The 23,526-nt window shown below is 45.7% G+C and overlaps 2 protein-coding genes across 7 annotated transcripts; one reads left to right on the top strand and one right to left on the bottom strand.

The window, feature by feature from the left end:
• Positions 1-1,701: 1,701 nt before the first annotated feature.
• On the bottom strand, positions 1,702-20,617 carry ppm1aa (protein phosphatase, Mg2+/Mn2+ dependent, 1Aa). 5 transcript variants are annotated; one of them, XM_048975057.1, is made up of 6 exons: positions 17,440-17,841; positions 15,722-16,581; positions 15,105-15,222; positions 12,313-12,424; positions 11,633-11,690; positions 2,818-2,983 (listed from the first exon to the last, which is right to left on the bottom strand). In XM_048975057.1, exons 2-6 carry the CDS (start codon positions 16,562-16,564, stop codon positions 2,948-2,950), a joined length of 1,167 nt encoding a protein of 388 aa, XP_048831014.1. In that variant the 5' UTR covers positions 16,565-16,581; positions 17,440-17,841; the 3' UTR covers positions 2,818-2,947. The 5 variants fall into 5 exon arrangements, with proteins under 5 accessions (XP_048831012.1, XP_048831011.1, XP_048831014.1 ...); XM_048975056.1 differs by lacking the exon at positions 2,818-2,983 and adding an exon at positions 9,563-9,881 and having other exon boundaries at positions 17,440-17,840; XM_048975055.1 differs by lacking the exons at positions 12,313-12,424; positions 17,440-17,841 and adding an exon at positions 20,191-20,617 and having other exon boundaries at positions 1,702-2,983.
• dhrs7 (dehydrogenase/reductase (SDR family) member 7) lies at positions 18,857-23,390 on the top strand. Of its 2 annotated transcripts, none has more exons than XM_048975061.1 (7): positions 18,857-19,611; positions 20,624-20,776; positions 20,973-21,079; positions 21,653-21,892; positions 22,035-22,157; positions 22,261-22,476; positions 23,230-23,390. In XM_048975061.1, the coding sequence occupies exons 1-7, from the start codon at positions 19,482-19,484 to the stop codon at positions 23,269-23,271; spliced, it is 1,011 nt and encodes a 336-aa protein (XP_048831018.1). In that variant the 5' UTR covers positions 18,857-19,481; the 3' UTR covers positions 23,272-23,390. The 2 variants fall into 2 exon arrangements, with proteins under 2 accessions (XP_048831018.1, XP_048831019.1); XM_048975062.1 differs by having other exon boundaries at positions 18,858-19,611; positions 22,261-22,307.
• The last annotated feature ends 136 nt before the right edge of the window (positions 23,391-23,526 follow it).

Raw genomic sequence — 23,526 nt, 5'->3', positions numbered from 1 at the left:
TTTTGGTTGAATAATTTTATTTAGATTCTGATGCGCTGTAATTTGTGGACTGCGGTCTGCTTTATTGGTGTTTTTAATCACACACAGAAAACATTTTGATCTGTGTATAAATGTCCGAATTGTACTTCATAAATATAGAATGTATAAGATGATGTGCTGTGCAGAGCAGCAATTCAGTCATTTTTTTTCAGAATCAGACTTAAATTAATGCTAAATGTAACTGACTGACTTTACAACACGCTGTTTGTCTCGCGCGTGTTGCTTAATTTCACAAACTCTTATTAACATCCACGTGTCCGCCCATCTCTCCACTCAGCAAGGCTGATATAAAACCAAAGTCATGTTTCCCTTCAAACCGATACTGTAAATATCACCCATTAACTCACTCCACACCAAATATACCCAGTTAGAGGTGTGTTCAGAGCATTCGGCATCGAACGTCAATCTTGTGTTTAATATTGTGACAAAACTTTATCCAGTTCGTAAGACATTAGTTTGTATATGTGTCTTCCATGTCAAATTTCAGCGTAAAATCAGTATCATTTTACATTTTAAAGAAATTAACAACCTACAATAAATAAACCATAATAAATACCCTAATAATCACAACCACGTACCTGGAGATGGTATCTGGTTAATAAACTAAGAGGGAGGCATATTTCAACACCAGAGAACGTGTAGGTTTAAAAGTAGGATCAAATATTCTTTTGGAGGGAGAACGGGCAGGGGTAAATGGTCTTGAACGGGAGCCAATATATATTTTCGCAAAACCCAATTTCCTGTCGTACAATGTAAGCAATTTTCGACGCGCAACTTTCCAATTGTGAAACTCGGAAACAGACCTCCGCTGCCTTTGAAAAATTACCTACAATGAGGGTTCGTCCGAGGTTACAGGTGCCTCATTCACATTTTTGTTATGTGGTGTATTTCTTTGGTACAGTAAGGCTTTGAGTGGAACAGAGAGACGTCTGCTGTTCAGGGTCCCGCAGCTCCCCAAGCTCAATACACACCAGAGCGGTGGCGCATTTTCAGGCCCGCACATTCAAATCCCCCCCCCCCCCATCGCCACCATTTTGTAACTACATACAAATAATGTCTCTGTTCATACTGTACATCAATGACATCAAATTAAATTTTTTAAAAAAGGTCAAATCTGATTAATTCCAGTATAAGTCTGAATCCCAATTCAAGACTTCCTGGCTTCTGGGAAGATGACCAAGCTCTCTATCAAAGCAACAGGTTGCTACCCGGCTATAAGGCAGAACGAGGTGTCCAAACTCCTTTCTGCTAGTGGAGAGACCCACCCGCCCCAATCTCAATCAAAAACGGAAAACTCCCCACAGGGAAGCTGAATGCGGCATTCGAGGCGTCATTGTTCATAGTCACTGTGGCTTTTTAAGCCGCACCCTTGTGCACAGAGACCTGCATCATTGCGGGGGCAAGTTTCAGCTCACGTTGGCCCACGTGCAAATGGGCAACCCAGCTGCAGTAATCCGGAGCAAGGGAACATATAGGTCAAATGAACCCCCACGCATTGACCCTTTGAGCGAAAGTGGCGCTTGCAGGTTTCGCAGTAGAGGAGAAGTCTTCTTCTAACCTGCCAGACGCCTTACTTACCCGCAGAAGCTGGTCCGATCGGACCACTTCTCCGTAAGCTGTGGGACCACTGAGCAGGAAATGAAGGGCAGCAAGAATAACATGGCGTTTTGAGTGACTGCCTTTATTGAAGTGTTTAGTCTGTGTCTGTCCATACAGGAATCTTTATGATCGTTTGGGAAGCCCTGCAGCCATCCTGGTGTCCTCGTGGACGCGTGACATAGCTGAAAGGATTCGCTCTCCGTTACAGAAAAATCACATTCGGTGACATTGATGCCAAGGCAGACAGGCATGGAAGGAGCAGCTGGACTTTGTATGAAGCTAAGCTGCGCAGGCTGGGGTGAGAAAGGTTAGGGATGGTTATGGAGAACAGCGGACAGATTCTGTGCAGGTCGGTGCTGTGACACCAGACTGCGGACAGTGCTGAGCCTGGTGCTCTGGATGCACATGAGGATGACAGCCGTTACACCATCAGGTGTCCCCCTAACTCTACAGTCCTCTCGCAGAATAACAAAATAAAAGTATACCTCTGCTTCATTAAAAAATACAGTACTTGTATGGCACCATGAATACATTTTGGACTGCTTGCATTTAGGAAATGCTTTTTTTTTCATTCTGAATATTGAGCTTATTTTAAATGGCTTTTTTTCCGAGGTCAAATATGCACGGTGGAGTACGAAAGCCCTTTGCTGAATATTCAGCTTGGTCACTTTACCTGGTCTAGCCTCACCTACTTAACCAACGCGGATCAGTCATTGGCAGTTTACTGATTTTTATCGGACATTGTGACCTACAAAGACACCAAGTGAGTGAGTGGTCCCTCTGTTTCCTCTGTCCCTGCTCATCTGCTGTGGACTAACTATCATACTTCAGAATGCTTTTGGATTCATATATGCATACTCCCAAAGTCGGCATGACTGGACTCAAGACCCGGAGGGTACGCTTCACCTTGGTACTGAACGTGGTTTCACAGCAAATGTGTAGCAGGACTTAGCAGCCTGAAACAAGCAGAGCACCTTATTCTACCATTGTCAGGAGCCATGAAGGAATCCGTCTGGCTGAGGCCTTTCTTTGCGTTGTGTGGCACATGATGAGGGCAGGTGGGGGCAGCTGGTGGGGTCCCATTCAGAGAGGAATGGTGGGATTTCTGGCATGTGCTTTTTTTTTAGGGGGGGAGGCACCGTCTGAATTTGTGTGTGAGGAGGTGTAGAAGACCATTAGGGATTAGGATTGCCTTGTGCAAACAGCCGGTGCAGAGAAGCAGGAGAGACGAATCAGGCAGAAAACTGTATGGCGGCGAGAGCAGCGGCTGAGAGGCGGGCGGTCAGGCGGGATGATGGCAGGATCCTTTTTAGTTGAATCCTCTGAAGAAGAGGACCACAGAGTCCTGGGAAGGAGAACATCATGGGTCATGTGAAGGCAGGCAGCAATGACAAGGGCCCCAGAAAGCATCAGAAAGCGCTGCCACAGCAGCTGGCCCCTTCTCTGGGACATTCTGTCTGTTAGGACGGCCACAGAAGGCCATGCAGGTGTTGCAACATGCTGGTGTTAGACACATGGCGAAACGGTGAGCCTATATCTACACAAGGTGCAGTCGCTAGCGTGCGATGAGGGAAGAATACACGGTGACCAGCTGCAATTTCCTTCCACTTATGTGTGAATCCTGCACAGTGACGTCATCGCTACGCTCATTTTCTTAATCATATATAATAGGTGACCCGCAGCTAGAAATGCATAAGAAGAAAGCATTAGTGGGCATTGGAAATGATATTTATTAGCGAGTGTCTCTAAATGCAACTAGAAGAGTTTGAATGAATGTTTGGAGAGGAGAGGAATGATATTCGGCTGACGAGAAAGGATGGAGCAGCGGCAGGTGCTAGTGAGGCCGTCAGCGGGGGTGTTGAAAAGGTGGAAAGTGTGAATGGATTAAGGCATTTGGATACTATTTAATCTTCAAAACTGTGCAGAGCCTTAGAGTGAGCGGCCAAGCATCTTAAGCTGAATAGCATAACCCCCTCCAAGAACAGCACAGTTTTAAAAAAAGAGAGATTTCAGTTCGTTCGATTCCGTGTTTCCACACAGAGAATAACCTGTGTCCACGGATAACTAAATACTATATGTAAGAAGAGTGGGAATTAATCGTTTCTCTCCGTTATGATTTTCAAGCTTTAACCTCACGTTTCGTACAACCGGTTGCTGGTTTCTTTGCTGCACATCACTACCCCTCACAGCGGAAGCACTGAAACGCAAATCGAGTATTTGCTTGTTAAACGTGTATCGTATGAATAAGTAATACACTCGGGGAAGTGTGCACTGAAGAGACAGCGCTGTTGTAAAAGCACATCCGCCGTCACACTGGCATGTGCCGTTCGACTCATTTCCTGGGCATCTAGGGGTAGGAAAAGGTCCACCGGTGTGATTCTGACAGCCACTGCCAGATGTGAGCTGTGCGCCCGAAAATGCGAAAACAAGAGACGATTTTATCCAATAACGTGCACCAGTGGTATTTTAGACTGCCGCTAGAAAAAGCTAGTTCTATTAAACTAAGTAGGCCTAAATTATTGGTTCAATGTTACACTGTTAATATGCGACCAGAACAGTTTAAGTGTACAACTAATTTTTACATCTGCAATATTTTTTGCTAATATGAAACTGTTCTGTCACTGGAAAATTCTTAATCATAGAGATAATCATAATGGATCACTCAAGCGTACTGCAGAAAGGCTGCCGGTTTAGTTCACCAGACCCCTCTGTGTCCATTTATCTGTGCCCGGATGTCGGCAAGTAGCTCTGGCGCCCCCCTAGCTGACCCCAATCGTGGTGGCCATGCATCAACGACTGTCTGCGCCGCTGTTTCTGTCCCCGGTGTAGCTATAAATAAATCGGGAAATGTGAATGACTTCAGCACCGTTAGAAAGGTCATGTGAACAGGACCCCAGGAATAAAAGAACCGGCACACTACAGCCAAACGTTTTGATGGTTTGTAAACGTATAATGTTGGAGACAAAAACTAAGCCTCAAAACCTAAAAACTGCACGAGTGACTATTTGATCTAATATCCGATTGCCTTATATAACTTCAAGGGAGCACAATGTCATGACAAGACTGCCGTAACTTAAAGTTTTTCAGTTTCAATGCCCATCAAGACTTGCTAAATCCTTCAGATTTAATTAGCTTGTATTGTGCATCTTACCAGCTTTCACAATGCCATTTATTTCCACCGTGGATGCACTTACACGAAACTATTCAAGAATGATTCATATTAAACCTTAAGTGGGACTTGAACCAGCAACCTTCATGTTCTAAAGCTCCATTTGCAGGCTACCGTATATGTGCTGATGTAGCCCTGACTGGGATACATAACCGTACCCAGCTGTAAAAAGCTGTAGTGATTTTGAATAAACCACTCAGCAAGGTAATGACCCCTTAATAAGGATCACAGTGGGCTCCTCAGAGACCAGAACCTCACTTTCTGATCCAGCTCTGCAGCTGGTCAAGTTCAGCAGTCACTCTGCTTTAGATTAGACATGAAGGACCACAACACTGATCGTACTCCATCTATCAACGCCTGAGCGCCGCACGCCACCCAACCTCCCGACCTTCACACACGGCACATGGCATTATGTTGACATTTACAGTAATCTCACCCACAGACTTCTGCTGGTCATCTCCCCCTTTGCTCTGCAGAGTATTTGCTACCCCTTTCCAAACACGCAGCACAGTCCGGCTCTGCCTTCAATCAGTTGTACGGAGGATTCTGTAATTAGGCAACCAACAACACACTGACCCATCAGAGTGTCAGCTGCCTGTGGTCACAAATGCGTGCAGAGGTGGAAAGTTCAGGTTCAGATAATACGAATCCAGACCAAGGTTTTGTTTCAACCAACCAGTTCAGAAAAAGAGTCACAGTGACAGAGGACTCAACTGGTTGGTTGAAAGAAAATCTTGGTCTGGATTTGTAATGTCTGGACCTGAACTATCCACCCCTGGTGTGGAGAATCGCTGTCCTTTGGGGGAAATTAGTGCCGACCCCAGTGTTTTGGGCCTGGACGGACCCCCTGGCCAGCCGCCGGAATCACCAGTCTTCCGTTGGTTTCAGGTGACTTCCTGCCTGGTCTCACAGGTATCAGAATATCCTGTGATGACCTTGTGCCCCAAAACAGAAGATGAAGAGAACTGTCATCCAAGCGTCTCACTTAAGTGAATTTCTGGCACGATGAACGAGATCAAGAATAACTTTCTGTTCACTTCTTAGTCTCCTTCAGGTCCCTACAGATAAAAGAATTTACACCTTTATCACGTACCTTACCCCCACCCCGCAAGCCGATTACAGCACACAAATGGAATTCTCATCCCATATTATGATTTAAAAACACACACAGCATGGAAAATTCAGCTTTGACATTACAGATTATCAACAAAAGACGTAACCAATTCTCAGACAGTTGTGAAATTAGACCCTGACTTCATCCTGCGTTGACCCCCCTGATTAAAGAAATTGCTGCAATTACACACGAGGCGGGAGGAGCCTTTACATTTTCAGAAAGAGCTGTTTATACGACTGATCGTGCTGAGTGCAGATTTCCATTGCAAAACTCATATCTGCCTTTTCATTCTTTTTGTTCTGAGAACTTGAATGCAACTTCCACTAGATGAAGCTCAGAGCCTGAAAATCTTTAATTTATTTTCAGATGTAAACAAGGTAAAAAAAAAAGAGAGAGGGGGAGGGGGAGGCAATTCGTTTAGGTGAAACAGACCTGCTGTCAAAAGGCAGCATGTATTAAACCGTTAATTTGCAGCCAGAAATCTGTCAAGGTTTCCGTGTTGAGAGGTGGCCAAGCCCTCGCTGAATGGATTAATGAGGCCTCATTTATGCAGCTAGCAGGGCAGCTGGGAGCCATGGCTTTATGGGTGAGGATCCTGCCTCCGGGGGCACAGTCTGTGTGAGCAAACCTGGGCTGCTGGGCCACAGAGGACCCCGAGTAGGAGCAGGCAGACCCTCAGGGGACCCCGACGGTCAGAATGCAATGCTAGAACACGCAGTGCCAGCTCAACACAGCATTCAGCGCATTGCGATGGGGGCCCTCTTTCCTGACAAAAGGCCTATTGATTTTATTTTTTTGTAATAAATGACGAAGATGATGCCTTTTTTGGCCGTGGTCCAAAACACGCACCATTTCTTATGAATTTGTAGTTCTGAAGTACACGATTTACCATGCCCAGGTACGTTGGTATGGCAACAGTCACTAAATGGGAGGGGGGGGGGCTGACGTGCCCCCGTTTGGCTGTAGCCTCGGTGCAGCGACCTGTGCGGGGAGCCGAACTGCTGGGGGCTCGGAGGATGTGATGCTGACTGAATTTTCTAAAATGAATTCAGTGCGTTAAGCTGCACAAACATTTAGTGAGTAATAATTGTGTTGGTGCTCATTTTTACAGATAAATATTAAATGCAAATATTTCTGGCATAAGAAAGATTAGTGTATAACAATAAGAGTGTGACCAGGAACCATTACAGGAAAATGGGGGGGGGACTCCCTGTGACAGGAATGCGACTGATGTAAGGGGATGTACCAGTGGCCGGTTTGCACTCCTCATGCAGGCAGATGTCTGCAAACTGCTCCTTTCATAATCCATTAATATGGTATATTTAAAAAGTTCCATCAGGGAGAAAACGGAGGGGACCGGTGGAGTTGCACCCTGAGGCTGTTAGCTTATGTTTAAAATAACTTGTGTGGATGGAGCACAGTGAGACAGCCAATCAGGAGCCAGCAGGCTGCTTATCACACACTCGTTCACCAGCGTCCTTGTGATGGCATTAATTAATCACGCTGTAAATGGATCCACAAATGGGGAAAACTGGTCCGACGGCTTCAAGCTACACGAGGGTGAGCAGCCAGTTTGAAAATGGGCCAGTGAGTCAAAACCGTGGCAACTCCAAATAGTCCCAGTAACTGAACACGATTCCCCTGACATATGGACGATATGGGGGGTGGGGTGCTGTATACTGGTGTTGTAGTAGTTTTGATTTTTTTAATTCACTTTTTTTATTTAAAATGATTTATTTCTATTTAGTTATTATATTTTAGTTTCAGTTTAAGCTTTAGTACTGTCATTTCTAGGGACAGACAGTTTTGCAGCTATTTGATGTGTCTGATCATTAGTGAATCCTACATGCACACTGCAAATGATGTACTAATGTTCTCAAAAATGGGCAAAGCATGTTCCAACCATAATTAATGGTAATGAAAGAGAAACCAATTATTTTTGCTAAATATTATTTCAAAACAGCATCAGAAAGTATATGTTATTTTAGTTTTGAATGCAACATGCATAATTTTCAGTATTAATTGAGTATTATGTTCATATTTCAGTTTAAGAAAATGTTTTCTTATAGTTTATATTTATATTATATATATATAGATTTAGTTCTCATTAATGATAATAGTCCTTGAAATTAGGCCTTGTGACAGGGGGGGGGGGGGGGGGGGGGGGGTCCAATGTCAGGTGAAGACGCCTTGAAGCACACAGCTGTCCTCACGGAGGGATTCAGTGTGACTGCCCTACAGGCATGGTACAGGCATGGTACAGGCGGAAAGTTCAGAATGTCCAGAAAGTAAAAATCCAGACCAAGATTTTGTTCCAACCAACCACAGTACTCTGTGACTGACTTTTTATGCTCAACCGGAGGGTTGGAACAAAATCTTGGTCTGTGGTCTCTGTGAAGTGGTGTTGGTGTGGCCAACAGTGTTAGCCCATCCTGTGCTCTGTGTGGGTCCCAGTGCCCCAGTGCAATGACAGGTTAGCCCATCCTGTGCTCTGTGTGGGTCCCAGTGCCCCAGTGCAATGACAGGTTACCCCATACTGTGCTCTGTGTAGGTCCCAGTGCCCCAGTGCAGTGATGGGGACACTGTGCTGTACAAATAGTGCTGCCCTTTAGATGAGACATAAAACCGAGGTCCTGACTCTCTGAGGTGGTAAAAGACCCCTGGACATCCTTCGAAAGAGCAGGGGTGGTACCCCGATGTCCTGCCTAAACTGCCCACCGAGGCCCTTTCAAATCTGTCCTCCTTATCATCCCCTTTATCTAACTGGTGAATTCTCTCCTGCACCTTCACCACCTTAGCTACTGTCTGGTGAGCATACTGGTGCAGAAAGGCTGCCATCACATCATCCAGGTGGGGGCTGCACAATGGTGCTGGTTGAAGTTGCTCCCCATTGGTTCTGTAAAGCGCTTTGGGCGTCTTGAAAGGCGCTATATAAATGTAACTTTCATTCATTCATTCATTCATGCATTGGTCTGAGTTTTTCCTTTCTGGACCAGAACTATTCCCTTCCAGGTACCATTGTACTCTCATGTTCCTCCTTAGTGAAAATTACTTAGTTAGCAGTAGAAATTAGGAATATCTGTTCCCCTAAGCAGGTCAACAAATGTGTCAGGCATTTTAACAGTTCTAATGCTCAGTCACACAATATTGTCACCTTGTCTGCGTACAGTGACATTACTTGCCGTTTGCATTAACCAGCAGGTGCATCAAACCAGCCAATGAGTGTATAAAGATGTCTGTGTATGTATATCTACTTTAGATACCCCATTACCCAAAAGTAATACCTTGGTGATAGGCGACACAAGCGATGGAGAGCAGGATGTACGTCCCAAGACATTAGGGTCGCCGTGAAAATGATGCCAGGATGATGTCACAGCCACCGGTGAGGATGCGGAAAACACAGGAGAGAATGACACGGAAAAATCAACGGTATGGTTTACCCATTTGATTAAGGTGTGCAGCTGCACTGCCTGCACTCCCCGGGAGGAGGGGAATGATTGGGGGGGGGGGGGGGCTTACTGGGTTGACCTTCATCAAACACAGGATTCAGAAAAACAGAATAATATAAACACGCGAAAGAAAAATAAATTGAGAGAATTACAGCAACAGCTTATTAAAGGAATGAAAACGCAGTGGCTGTCGAAAGGGGTAAACGTGGGATTGTTTATTTTTATTTATCGGAAGCTTTAAAGTGGTGAGATGGAGCATGGCCTGCTGAGCGACCAACCTGTGTACATCTCTTTCCCCCTTATGCCCCCCCCCCCCCTCCCCTTCAGACAGAACCGCTACGGGGTGGGGGGGGAATGTCGCAGCGTGGTCTCTGTGGCCATTTCGTGATTGCTGTGCTAGCGCAGGCTAATGCTACCACACGTCGTCAGCCGAGTCCTTCGCAAGGAAGGCAGGAAGGTCCTTTCAGAGTCGGGAGGCTTCGCTCGGACGGGGGCGTCCGGGGACCCCTGACTGGAAGGCAGTGAGAAAGCGCATGACTGACGGGCTTCTCTGCCTGACCACACCCCTCCCCATCCACATTTAACAAAGAATGCAGATGATGGATTCCCCACAGAAAATGCTCCGCCAACCGATCTCAGCTCTTATACTAAATGTGCGTGGTGGTGGAACATTTCATACTTACAATTATACCTGCAGGGGGCAGCACTGAGCATGAACAGCAGTGGCACGAATAACACTTGAGTTACGCAGAGGACACTATGATGGACGTGGGTAGTAAATGATGACGGTGATGGTGACCGAGTCAGTGAACTAACCTATTTTGTTCACCCATTCTTTTCACTAGCTATCTCTGTATCAGATTCCTTGCTTAGGTGGATAACTTTGAGGTTAAGTAACAGTAAACGCCGTTAACTTTATTTTCGTTATTCAGTCTTTCGGCTGTAATATTTTTCAACAATCAAGCCAGAAAGTTTTTAATCACAGGTTAATCCACAGGCAGAGATGCACACTAATAATTTTTGCATTTCGATGCCCTTTTGCCATATGTGCTAAATCTTAATGTCTCTGAGAAGTGGTGAGCTGATAGCAACTCTTGCACATGGCTTGGTTTTCCAGATTACTTTGCCATTGAATCGTAATTAATATTTGAATGCTTGCATGTGCATTTCACATTCAGTAGCTGTCGTCTTTGTCAGAGGTGGTGAATTGACACAGTGCAATTATTAGTATAGACATGTATAGACATGCATAATCTGGTGTGGTGTGGATTGTACCCCATAGGCCGTTGCTGTAAGCTGTACTGAACATGTCTCTCTCATTTAGTTTTATGGTCATTAGTCCATTTACTGAACTCCTTCCATTTTGAACGGTGTAATCATAAATGAACATGGACGTCACTCGGCTAAAATGTCAAACACCTCTGTTGTCTTCCCCAGCAACTAATCCTCTGCAAGCCTTGAAGGTTCACAAGTTTATTTAACACTGTGTAATGAAAATGGTATTATGAATACGAATAAAAAGTCTTGGAATAATTATGAAGAGCATAAAACACGTTTGGAAATTAAGACAATTATCTTAACGACAATCAAATTGTACGTGTGCATTTTCGCTGTCAGTGTCCACTGCCAGCATGGCTTTCTAGCCTTGGCGGCAGCTGTGGTGATGCTCCTCACCATTATTGGTCTTTAGAATTCTTTATATATTATCATAATAAGTCTCCGTTCCGCTGCATTGAAATACGTAGCCCTGCTGCGATACATGCTTACGTGATTGGCTGATTGTTGCACGCGGTACGCCGTTACATGCACGTGCTTAGGAAGTAATCTTGGTTTTAGTAAGAAAACGTGGCTTGAGAAATTGCTGATAGTCAGTGTCATTATACCATTTCTCAGATCGCATGTGTTTGGTTTAGTCAAACTGGAATTGATCTTCGAAATCTCACTCCATTGAACTGGTTTCATGATACAGGCCTCGGTTGGACGCCTTTCTGAATCAGCGTTGGAGCAGTTTAAAGTGAGACGTACACATAGTTGAGGGCCGGATCCCTACTCATGTTGTCACTGAGATCGAGCAAGCCCAATTAGGTTCAGCTTCAATCGTGGGCTGGGTTGACACAGATATCCATCAGTTTGGTTGCCTGTGTTAGTTAGGCCGAGCTCCCAAAACAAGCATGGGGCGTCCAGTGTCTGCCCATCACCACAAGCACGCACACCCTTGCAGGCATTGATGGGGGCAGCCTCAGAAAAGAGGGCCATACTCACCGTATCGTCGGAGCGGTATGGGATAAGCCTGTTGTATATGGCCTCGATGATGCTCCTTCTGGGGTAGACAGAGAGACACGCAGGCAGGTTACTCTTCTCCAGTAAGCAACACCTGCTTACACATCTCCTACTGTTCTTTGTACCTGTAGTCTCTCCTTTTTATGTTTTAAATACTAGTTCTGTAGGAAAACTGGACTGTAATCCCCGAAGAGGCATGTTAGAGGAGTTCACGCCCCATATGCCTGACTGAGGGCACATTGGCTTCTTCATCCAGCCCCATCCGTCTCCAGCAGCCCTTAAAATTAGCAACGGGACCACAATGGGTTCACAGCTCAAAAGAATTTATCACACACAACCATTTCAGCGTGGCGTGCTTTAAGGATTTCCAGAAACTACATTTTAAAATCAAGGATAATGCCAAACCTGAAAGCCATCTCTATATAAACCTACTGCTAACCCCCACCCCCCCCCCCTCGCCTCCCCTCCTTACTTGGTTCTGAATAGACCAATGGGTAAGGCTTGGTTGCCATGGCCACAGTCCCCACAGTGACCTTCCTACCCCAAGGTTTCAGATGTCACATTTCAGAGGCATGGCTTTGTGTGTAGGTGAAGTCAGCAGGGGCGCTATCGCGTGTGGGGGTCAGTGGTTGGGGGGGGGGGGGGGGGGGGGGTTCACTCACTTGCTGGCCAACTCTCCCCCTGGCGGAAGGTGGGGGATGCTCTCAGCAGCTAACGTGCGCATCACGTGGACTAAATCCGGAGCGCCGTCTTCGCCCTGCTTCTTAATGATTTCTGAGGAGCAGAAGCACTGCTTGGTAAATGTGTCCCTCACAGCAAACATGCACAGGTACAGAGAAACAAAATAATCCCCTACCCCGGCACTCTGGGTCGCCCTCCCCGACCCCCCCCCCACTAAGCCTCTGCAGACACTACATTCACAGCCTCCTTCACTTGGATTCTTCTCTCTCTCATATCGTTTATTTACATCGCCTTAATAGCTCTGTGGATATCACTTTAGGAAACAGTTCTCCTCTGCCGTAAATAGCTAAAAGGTAAAGAACCTGGTCGGCTCTCAATCCGCATTTTGAATTAAAATAAAAGCCAAAGATGTCAGAATCATTTCAGCAAGTGTTTATTAGAATCACCGTTAACATCTAAAATAACATCACAGTTATTCTCCACAGGTATAATATGGAGCTTCTAAAGTACAAAAATAAAATTAAAAAAAACTAAGAACTAACCCTCACATAGATACAGAAAAACAGTTTCAAAAATACTTGAAAAATAGAATACAATTTCAGAGGAAAGAAACTGAACAACCAATACAAACATCCCTTATTTTCTGGATACTGGCCTTTGGCTGCTATTGGAAAGTACCTTAATACTACAACTAAACATGTGAGGTCTAGTTTAGTCTTGTCCTTGTGAATTAATGATTTAATGGTGCTCGGGAACCCAAATGGTGAGCATTTCATCACATGGGTCGCAAAGACCCATTACTTTGAAATGTCAGGATGCTGTTGAACTAGGGGAATGTCTACCCACCGCTCAAAGTAACACGACACAGAAGATCACAAAATATGACCGGTGGAGCAGTGTTCTCTTTGTATGCTGAGACTTGATAACATTTGTGAAATTTGTGAAAAAATGCGGGGTGACTTTACAATACAATTGCTAGTAGGTCCCCCTTTTTTAGAGGAATGTTAAAATGAGCAGGCTTGCTGTTAAAATGAACTCACTCGACCTACTGACACAACATGCCAAGCCTGAACCTGTGCCCCTTACATCCTGGCGAAAGCAGCCAACTCTAAAAACAACCAATTAGAATCCACAATATGTACAACCCAGACTTTAGTCCACACCTTGAACAAAGGGAGGACCTCCCTACTCCATGGACCATCTCCACTGATACACTGTGCTCTTCACTCGCCCTCACATTCAAGGTTATTCATTAAGGCTGTCCCAGACACTCTCCCACCCTCTCTTGCTGTTCCGCCCCCCCCCCCTCATTTCAGATGTAAGAATGACTTGTCTAATGAAAATACAAATAAGAAATACCGGTAAAAGCAGGACAGTACTGATTTCACATGTTCCACCTCATCGGCACACGAGTTCTGGAAATCTCAGTAATGGTTTGAAACAAACCTCCTCGGACAATGTACATGTCGTTACATTTCACATCTTCGTAAAAACAAAAAAAAAGTATCAAATGGTTATAAACATTCCTCTTCATCACCAAGCAAAACAGCTTCACTAATGTTCAATCTACAGCCACTAAGATCCACAACAATCCTCCCTACACACCTCCATTATTATTATTTTTGGTTCACTGGTAGCTTTGTGTTTCTGTACTTTAAGAGCACATGGAATATAGGCGCAGCTAATTTAATTTAACTGTAAACCTTTGCATTACTGCTTTGGTGATGGATAGCAAATACATCATACTCTAACCATTTTTTCCCTCTCTGCTAGACTCAGCCCAAGTTCAACTCAAAGTCATCTTCTGACTACCATCATTCTGCTTTTCAGTGCTCTACTCTGAGATACATGACCCAGTCTGGACTCTTGACCTATATTAGCAAGGAACTACACTGATGAAACGATGTGACAGGTCGGTCACCACACCTGCTTGAGCACTGGTACAACAGCGCCGCCCTACAGGCTGCCTGGAATGCCCCAGGCCCCCCCAAGACTGATTTAGGCAAAAAGCGTGTCTTTGGAATGGAAACAGCATGTTAACACTAGTCTTCCTTCTCTCACACACTAACCCATAATGTACCCTCTTATTACTGCAGTGTCTAAAGTTACAATTAAAATGTGCAAATTAACATTCAATGCATACTTGTAAATATAGTTTTGTTAAAACAATAAGGCTATGGTTTACACTTGAACATTAAATAATATAACAATGTACATCTTTGCATATAAAAAAAAAAAAACCTTTTCTGTCTCATCTCTAACCTACGGAAGCAACTTTTAAATATAGCAGCTTTGACAACACTTCTATGAGAATATGTCCTGAAGCTTTCTGCAGGGAGTGTGTGTTATCGCTGCACCCCTGTACCGGGAAACGGACACAGTGATGTCAGCAGAGTGGATGCAGGCACGCCATTCTGCACCAGGTGGTGGGGGGGGTGGGGAGTTACTAAAGAAGATGCAGCAAATGGTTGCCCCTGCTGTCGCTATGAAGCAAACTGCTCCAGTCCTTTGGCGAATCAAACGAAGGCCATTCTCCTCAGTAAGGGGTTTCCTTTAAGGCCCGGTTTAGCTTATTTTCTCGTACACAGAGACGGTCTTTTTGTTGCGCTATATCTACACGAGTCAGCTGGGGAAGCCTAACCCCAAACACAGGTATTCTGTGGGTATGATGCAGCTATGACGGGATCGCTGACAGCTGGATTATCTAGCGGGCGTCGCCCAGCGCGAGGCTCAGTGACGTGCAGCTATTTGCTAGCCTTCCTAGGGGCTCCACCTTCCACTCTGCTCTCCAGGTACTTATCCAGCTCGGCCTCCTTCTTCACGGCCTCCGGGGAAACCTTGGGCGCACCAGGCATGCAGACCAGAATCACGCTCATGTTGTCCCGGCTCCCCTGTAACAGAAGGGCCCGGTAACTACGCTGAGGCCACCTCCCCAGCCCAGCAGTCCCATGATGCACTGCAACATCTGCTGAAATCTAGCGTATATCTATGGTAGTGTTCTTCACTGCAGAATGGAAGGGGGATTGTGGGCCACCATTTACCTTTTAAAAGTAATCTTGATGCTGCTTCACTTGATTGCTAGTTAACTACATTTTTGCATTTTATATGGGGAAGTTTTAGCATCTAGATTAAAAAATCAGTTTAAAAATTAGATTTTTTTAAAATAAATCTACAGTCAGGATTATTTGCTTATTTTTTTACTTCAGTCATGGGCCACCAGTGGCCCATGGGCCATGCAGTGAAGACCACGGATCTATGGTATCTTGCAGAATGCTCTATCGCATTCAGCATTCTGGAAACTCAAGTCCTGAATTTGAGTGACTGTCTCATGTCGAACGCCAGGAAATTACTGCTCATCTTGCTGGACAAACATCACCGGGTTGACCTTACCTTGTAGAGACAGGTGTCCACGATCTCATTGCAGACCTTCTCCAGGTCCTCCGTGACCTCCAGCCTGGACTTGACGAAGTCGCAGAGCTCCTCGTTGGCCATGACGTCCCAGATGCCATCACAGGCCAGGATGATGAACTCGTCGGCGGCCGACCTCTCGATCTCGTACACCTCGGGCTCCGGCGAAACCAGCTGCTCCGTGGGGCCCTTGCCGTGGACGCACTTGTAGTCGAAGTCGCCGAGTGCCCGCGAGACGGCCAGCGATCCGTTGACGCGCTGGATCATGACGGAGCCGCCGGCGTTCTGAATGCGCTCCTTCTCCAGCGGGTTGCTGGGCTTGTGGTCCTGTGTGAAGAAGTGGACCCGGCCGGCGCGGCTGAGCAGGGCCCGGGAGTCACCGCAGTTGATGAAGTAGATGTGCCGCGGCGAGACCAGCACGCCCACGGCGGTGGAGCCGCTACGGTCGGCGCCGTGCTTCTTCTCGGAGATGGCGCGCATGTGCTCATCGATCTGCAGGAAGCCCGTCCGGACGCCACTCTTCACGCTCTCCACTGAGGGCTCGCCGCCGCCGCTGCCTCCGCCGGCGCGGAAGTCCGGGTTGCTGGTGATGTGCTCCAGCAGGTGCTCGCAGCAGTACCGCGCCACCTGGGAGCCGGCGTGCCCGTCGTATACCGCGAAAAAGGACCAGGCGTTCAGGCCATTGGGCAGGCCCATGACGGCGGTGTGGGCGTCTTCCATCTCCACCCGCCAGCCCTGCATGCTGCTCAGTCCATAGCGGAGACTGTTACCCTCCCCATGAGCGTTGTGCTTCTCCATCTTTGGCTTGTCCAGAAATGCCCCCATTTTCAACTCCCTCTAGTCTGGAGAAACAGAAAAAAAAATTGAAAAATAAAAACACAGGAGGTGTATATCCTCCACTTACTCAAAAAGTCATCTTTAGCTTTAAGCTTCTTTGTATTAAAATCCATTGCTATTTTAAATTAATTTCATACTGAAAGGTTTTATGAATCATAGAACAGTATGTACACAAAGTGTGTCAAACGTGTCGATTTACAAATTGTACATTTATAAACAGTAACTATTGGTCAAGGAATACGCCATTTTATTATTAATTGTAATGCCCAAAAACACGTCCTTTTATTGGCATAGCAAAATCACACGCACAGAAATAAAACACCCACGAAAGGCCATTCACACAGCACACTACTCATTTAAAAAAACATTTAACAATACAGTAACCAGGCGCTTTGTTTTACAAGATCAGCGTCTCAAACACGCGCTTAGCACATGTCAGAAAATAACCTCAGTGACGTGACCCCTTTGCGAAGCCTGGGTTTTAACTGAGCTTCGGGATTTAAACGAGGCAGCTGTGGCTTCGTCCCTAAAAATAAAAGCGGACCAAATGCCTCCGACAGGCAACACGCAGAGGTTCTAGACGGTTAGTTCAGATGGTATAACTGGCGTCAACTCGTAATTCAACTACGCTTCTTAGGCACTGGACGTACATTCGGGGCTGCATCACGCAGAACCTAAATGCCACGGTCTTAACACGCTTTTCTATTTCCCTGACCGTTTATCACCGATCCCACGGCCAATTCAGTCACTGAGGCCGGGGGTCCCCTCGCTCAGCCGGCCTCGCCCCCCACCAAGACCCATGTCCCCCAACGAGTTCCCTAAACCGGTCCGACTATTGGTGCCAGAACCCGATTGCCACTTACCGAGATCCCGAATGAGGTCTGTTTCGTAAAAAAAAAAAAATCAAAAAGGAAAACAAGAAAAACCGCACACATACACACTAACAAACCGGCCCCGGTGGAAAAGAAAAGTACCGAGGAGAAAAACAGCCAAGAAGCGACAGCTGGAAGGGAAAGAGGAGTAAAGTAAAACACGTTTTAGTGCGATCAGAGTGTAAAAGAGAAAAACTCCCCCCGACTGACGAGCCAGAGTCGCATCGCTTGGACGTGTCACGAAACCCTAAAGGTGTTTTTATGGGATATGGTACTCCAGGCCAGCGGCTGCTAGCGACGAACCCCCCACCCCTCTGCCAGCCAGCCAGCAAACCCGAGTCGTCGGCCCGAGACCCGGATGCTAAAGAGGATGACATCACCACCGGCGAGCAGGAGCGCGCCTCGGTGCTGCTGCGCTCTTTCTCCAAGGTGCGCCGAGTTGATTCAATTCAACTTTATTTTTCATTAATTATAAAACACACGCACGCATGGTGCAATGGTTATGACACGCATCGATTTATATTTCTTTTGTCCTGTTTGAATACTTTTGAAGCTTTTGTTAATTTTGTTTTAAAAATTGCGTTAATTATAGGCGTCAGTTGTTTTTTTATTAAAAGAGTAGAAGCCCAGTCTTCCGAAACATGACACCTAACTGTCTCATTAAACAAGACAGGTTGTCTTTAGTAGAAAAATACTATTCTGCTCATTCTTTAAGAACGAGCCCATGAACATAACAGTTCATATAATAAGATTTATAAGAATATAATAAGTAGATTCTGTGCAACTATCTAAAGAAGTAAACGGATAAAGGATCCGTTAAATCGGATCAGGTAACAACTAACCTAATTACGACTGTACCAGTAAGAATACGCTGCTAAAAATATACCCTTATCCTCTGTGTAGTTTTAAAGTGGTTATCTTTCAGTCAGTCGCCAGCCAGAGCCTAACTCAGCCTGTTTATTTAAGGTCATAGTTTTTCCATGACTACAGTACCAAATTCTAATAAGAATAAACATCCTATATATAGTACATTTGCATACATATTTTGGTTCTGTTAATAAACAGATTATGGATAAAGTTTAATTGTCAAATATCAGCATCAACAATAATAATTTGTATCGCTGTTGTTATGCCCATGTAATTGTAGTAGTACCTACTACTAAAGCTGCTGTTGTGGTTATTTAGGCCTACTGTTTATTATATTGTTGTAGATTATCGTCATAATGCGGGACAGACATTATTCGCAAATTATAATATCCATAAAATATTGTTGTAATTCTTGTTGCGATAAATTACAACTACAAGGGGCGTGAGAAAACGACAGTATTACTTCCCGTACTGCGCCGTACTTCCGGATTGGTTCATTTTTCATATTTTCGGTGAGTAGATGTGATGCTTGCATGTGTAGTAGTGATGCTTATATGTGTAGCAGTGGCGTATATTTTAGTTCTTATATTTTAAATGCATAGGAGATGCACAGTTAACTGATCCACAGTTATTTAAGTATTAATGTTCCCTCAGTTTGCTTTAATTTACTTTATCTTGTTAACTTTATGATGTCCTTAGTGTTGCGCAATCTTGTAATGAAATCTGCGTAACGTTTTTTAGTGATGTTATAATACTTTTGACTGATTCGAACTCGATATCTGATAAGTCAGGAATTGGACTTTATAATTTGAGACGCCTATGCTCTTCTACCCTTATTAAGCAGTGTCTGTTAATGAGAAACGATTCACTGAACATTTACTCTAACTGTAAGGCTGGGGTAGCCTGTTCCTCTTTTTTCAAACTACGTTGTAATAAGAAGCAAGCAGCTTTATTCGTAAAATACTTCTTTGTGTGTGCCTGACTGTGGACTAACAAGATGCTCACACCTATGGAAATTAAACGAAGTCTTGATTGTCAGACACAGTATGATCTACGGTGACATCCAATAAGTACAAGCCCTTCCACAGCTCGCATTATGGCCGGTCTCTGTGTTAATATTGACAGTTCTTTGCTCTACACGACTTTGTATTTATACAGCCCGATCAATGGATTGCTGTGTGGCGACCTTGCTGTGCCTCGGCACAGCGCTGTACTTGCTCGTTCAGGTGATTCGTTTCATCTTTGCGGACGCCGATCTGACTTTGCTCTGGATGGTGACGTTTGGAAAGACGCCAGGTAACCTCCGTCTGTGTGCTGCAGAGTTTAAGTTGTGTTTACTGCAGGGTTGCCAGCTGTCACGCATGTGGCGTGACACTCACACAAGAAATCTTACGGTAGATCTGTATTATTCCATTATAAATCTAAGCTACATCAAAAGCGTTGGGGTAGTTTGAAAACCCTACAGACTATTTACAAGGTAATAAAATTGTTACCTACATATCAATGCCTGTGCAGACGTAAGAATCTCACGTCAGCAGCTGCCCGCAGCTGGCAACCATGTAAATGGGTCAAATTTTAACTTTGTGAGCGAAACTGTTAGGTTTAATATTGGTTGTAATTTGTAAACTGCTTTACAAATTGTGGGCGTAAATAAATGTCCATATAGCACCGAAAAGCTGGCGCCTGCTTAAATCTTACGCCTGTCATCTGAAGCCCTGGTGATTATTGCACGTGTGCAATGCAATATCTATATGATATCACCCAGCCCTACTACTCTTGCACAAAGGCAGTGTGATTTCTAGACAGAGTCAAGTATCGTCATGGTTTCGCTTAATCTAAACTTAGGGTGTCCCATAAGGCATAGAGAGTACTTACATAGTGCTCCTGCTGTCTTTCATACCGCAAAAATGTTTATCCAGCGATGGTTCGTAAGACACAAGGTCCAGGGTGGGCATTCCCAAACCCCGGAACGTTGCCAGTATTCCACCCGGCTGTGGAACGCAGGGGGTTTTGACACATTTCTTGTAATAAACTTTTTTTTCCTGTTCTCATGGTTTAACTTGAAATCCCCGATCGATCCATCGGCACCCCTACGACGGTTTTCTCCGTCTGTTTTTTGCTATATAAACAAGTCAGCCAACATCAAAACGTTACCAACCGCTAATCTAAGGGACCGCACACGATGTACTTGATGCTGTATGTACCCTGTGATACATTTACCCTCTTTTCAAAGTGGTGTCCTCACTTAACTTTGCTTGTATGTTTGCCATTGATCCTTATTTGGCTGCTGTCCCTCTCTGGCCCCCAGAGAGTACATTGCGGGGAAAGGTGGTTTGGATTACAGGGGCTTCCAGCGGCATAGGAGAGGAGCTGGCCTATCAGCTAGCAAGCCTGGGGGCTCGCCTGATCATCTCTGCCCCGCAGGAGAGTGAGCTGCAGAAGGTGAAGAACCATTGTTTGGGTAAGAAAGCAGTGAGGAGATGGACCTGGATGATTTTGTCACATGGTCTGCTGTCAATTTTAATGGCTCATCGTGACAGTGTTTATTTTTTTTGTATGTTTATCTAAGCGGAAGAGGGCGTTTTCCCTCTGCTTGTGCTGAGAGATGTTCAGCTGCCCTGCTTTGTCATGACAGCACTTCTTCTTTGAATTTACAGAGCTCGGCAGTTTGAAGGAAGGGGACGTTTTGGTCCTTCCCTTTGACTTGCTGGAGCGAGACACTCATGCTGCCAAAACGAGGGTCGCGATACAGCACTTTGGCAATGTAAGGCAATGGGGATGAATTATGAATTATTATCTTTCCATTTGTATTTACTTCTGACGCACTTCGCATCTGCCGTTTCAAGGCATTTCAGCGGCTCTTCGCCAGTCTGACCCACGTGGAGCGTGTTTGCTGTGCGTACAGAATGTGCCGTACACGGTTTCCTTGTATCTGACAAGCATGCCAACCAGGAAGTTTTCATGTCTCTGCCTGTCGTCATGCCTGCCAGTGTGCGCAGGGTTTCTTAAGAGTAACACTTGTACTGCTCTGATCTGGGGTCTTAGCTGGGCTCTGATCTGATGAGCAAGTGTCAGCCTCAGTTTATTGGAGTGCTGTGGTAGATTGGAGCTTAGCTGAGCTTGCACTGAGATATAGATTGCAGCTACTGTCCTGGTCAGTAGTCACACACTCTGGCCACTAGCAGAATCCTATAAACAGATTCCCAAATACCATGGACAGCTATGGTGCCCCTGATACTTTAAGCCTCTGCTCGCATTGAGTGCACATCCTGTTTAGTTCAACGTGTTTGGTTGCGAGAACGGCCCAGCTAAATGTACCCCCCCCCCTTTTTTACAGATTGACATCCTGATCAACAATGGGGGGCGCAGTCAGCGCTCCCTGTTCCAGGACACGAATCTGGAAGTTATCCAGGCCCTGATGGACATCAACTATCTGGGCAGCGTGTCGGTCACCAAGCACGTCTTGCCACACATGATGCAGCAGGGCACCGGCACCCTGGTAGCGGTCAGCAGTGTGGTGGGGCTGGCGGGGGCACCCCTGGTCACTGGCTACTCTGCTAGCAAGCATGCCCTGCGGGTGAGATACTCACGGAGCCTCAGGAATCGTTAGCTTAACTTCTGTAGCAGCAGGAGGGTGGGTGCCAAGGACTGTCGCTGGTCTGAGATTGGTGGGTTTGTCACGTCAACCACCTTTCACCCTGATTTATTTTTCCCTTTAGGGTTTTTTCAACTCGCTGCGCACTGAGCTGGCAGACTACCCCGGGATCACCATAAGCACTGCATGTCCGGGGCCTGTGCAGTCTGGTATCGTCCAAAATGCCTTCACCGAGGAATTACATCGGGTATGTTAACTTTTGGGGAAGCAGGAGGTTTGGTGTCCAGGAAGCCATGGATGGAAGGATCCGTGCTGAAGTGTGTCCTGCTTTCTGTCTCGCCCCCATTCAGCCGGTAGCTGTCGCTGGAGAACAGAGCCACAAGATGGCTACCTCGCGGTGCGTACACTTGATATTGGTGGGCATAGCCAATCAGGTCAAGGAGATGTGGATCGGTCAGCAGCCGTTCCTGCTCATGCCCTACCTATGGCAGTATACACCCACCTGGGCCTGGAGTTTCTCTGGCATGTTGGGTAAAAGGAGAGTGGAGAACTTCAAGGCTGGACTGGTTAGTATACAAACTCTGAGTCGTTGTCATACCTAAGGACATACATGCGTTCCTGGCAGTTCTACTTATACAAAAATGTTCTGAGGGCAGAATGACAAATGATTGGTTATCTCTCAGAACCAATCAGATTGTATAGGAGGTGGGTCCAGGCAACTACAGAAGGCTCTTCCTCCACTAGTTGCTTAGACCCAGCTCCTCTACAATCTGATTGGTTCAGAGAAATAACCAATCATTTTTCAGTCTGCCCTCAGAACATTTTTGTGTAAGCAAATCTCCTACAAGCCAGACGCGTCTTTATCTAGGAAATATATGGCCATAAGTAGAGAACTGGGGATTCAAGGCAGTGAGAAACCTATAATTCTCATGGACCATCTTAGTCAGTGTTTGAGATCAAGCAACAATTAGATAAATGGTTAATTATGCAGCCATTAAGAACATTAGGGGCTTTTGTGACTTCACCTGATCCCAGTCAGAGCTTATCACATCATCATCATCATCAGCTAGTCTGTGGTTGGGCAGAAAATCGGTATGTGTTGAGGTGCACGATCAGCATTGGTGTGAAGAGAGCAGATCGGGGGGGCGCTTGGTGGAACGTCGAGACACCAGGAGGCTGTCAGCTGGCACTCGGTAACCTGTCGGCCCCAAACGCAGGGGTCCCAGCATCGGCACAGGCCTGCCTCTGACACCACTGTGTCACTTATCTCGTCGGCTCACAGAAACGCCGATCACCTCATACGTTTTCTCTTTTTGCAGGATGCGGATTCCTCTTACTTTACAAAGCCCAAGACGTCCTGAGGCCTTTTTTTCATTTTGTTTGTTTGTTTAAATCAAGAAAAGCTTGGCCTCTCTGTCACCGTGGTGCTTTTCCTGTTACTTAAATGTTGAAATCAGAATAAAAATGGTTCAAAGGCTGATTTAATGTCATGTTTGTTAATGGACCCGGTGGATAAGCAGTTCCACAGGTGTAATGGACCTGGCTCTTTGTTTGGGGTCTCTCCTCCACGGCTTCACAACAGCACTCCCCCCCCCCCCCCCCACTCCGAGGACGGT

The sequence above is a fragment of the Brienomyrus brachyistius genome, chromosome 14 (genome assembly GCF_023856365.1).
Source record: "Brienomyrus brachyistius isolate T26 chromosome 14, BBRACH_0.4, whole genome shotgun sequence".
Lineage (NCBI taxonomy): Eukaryota > Metazoa > Chordata > Actinopteri > Osteoglossiformes > Mormyridae > Brienomyrus > Brienomyrus brachyistius.
This window is presented reverse-complemented; position numbering and strand designations above follow the sequence as displayed.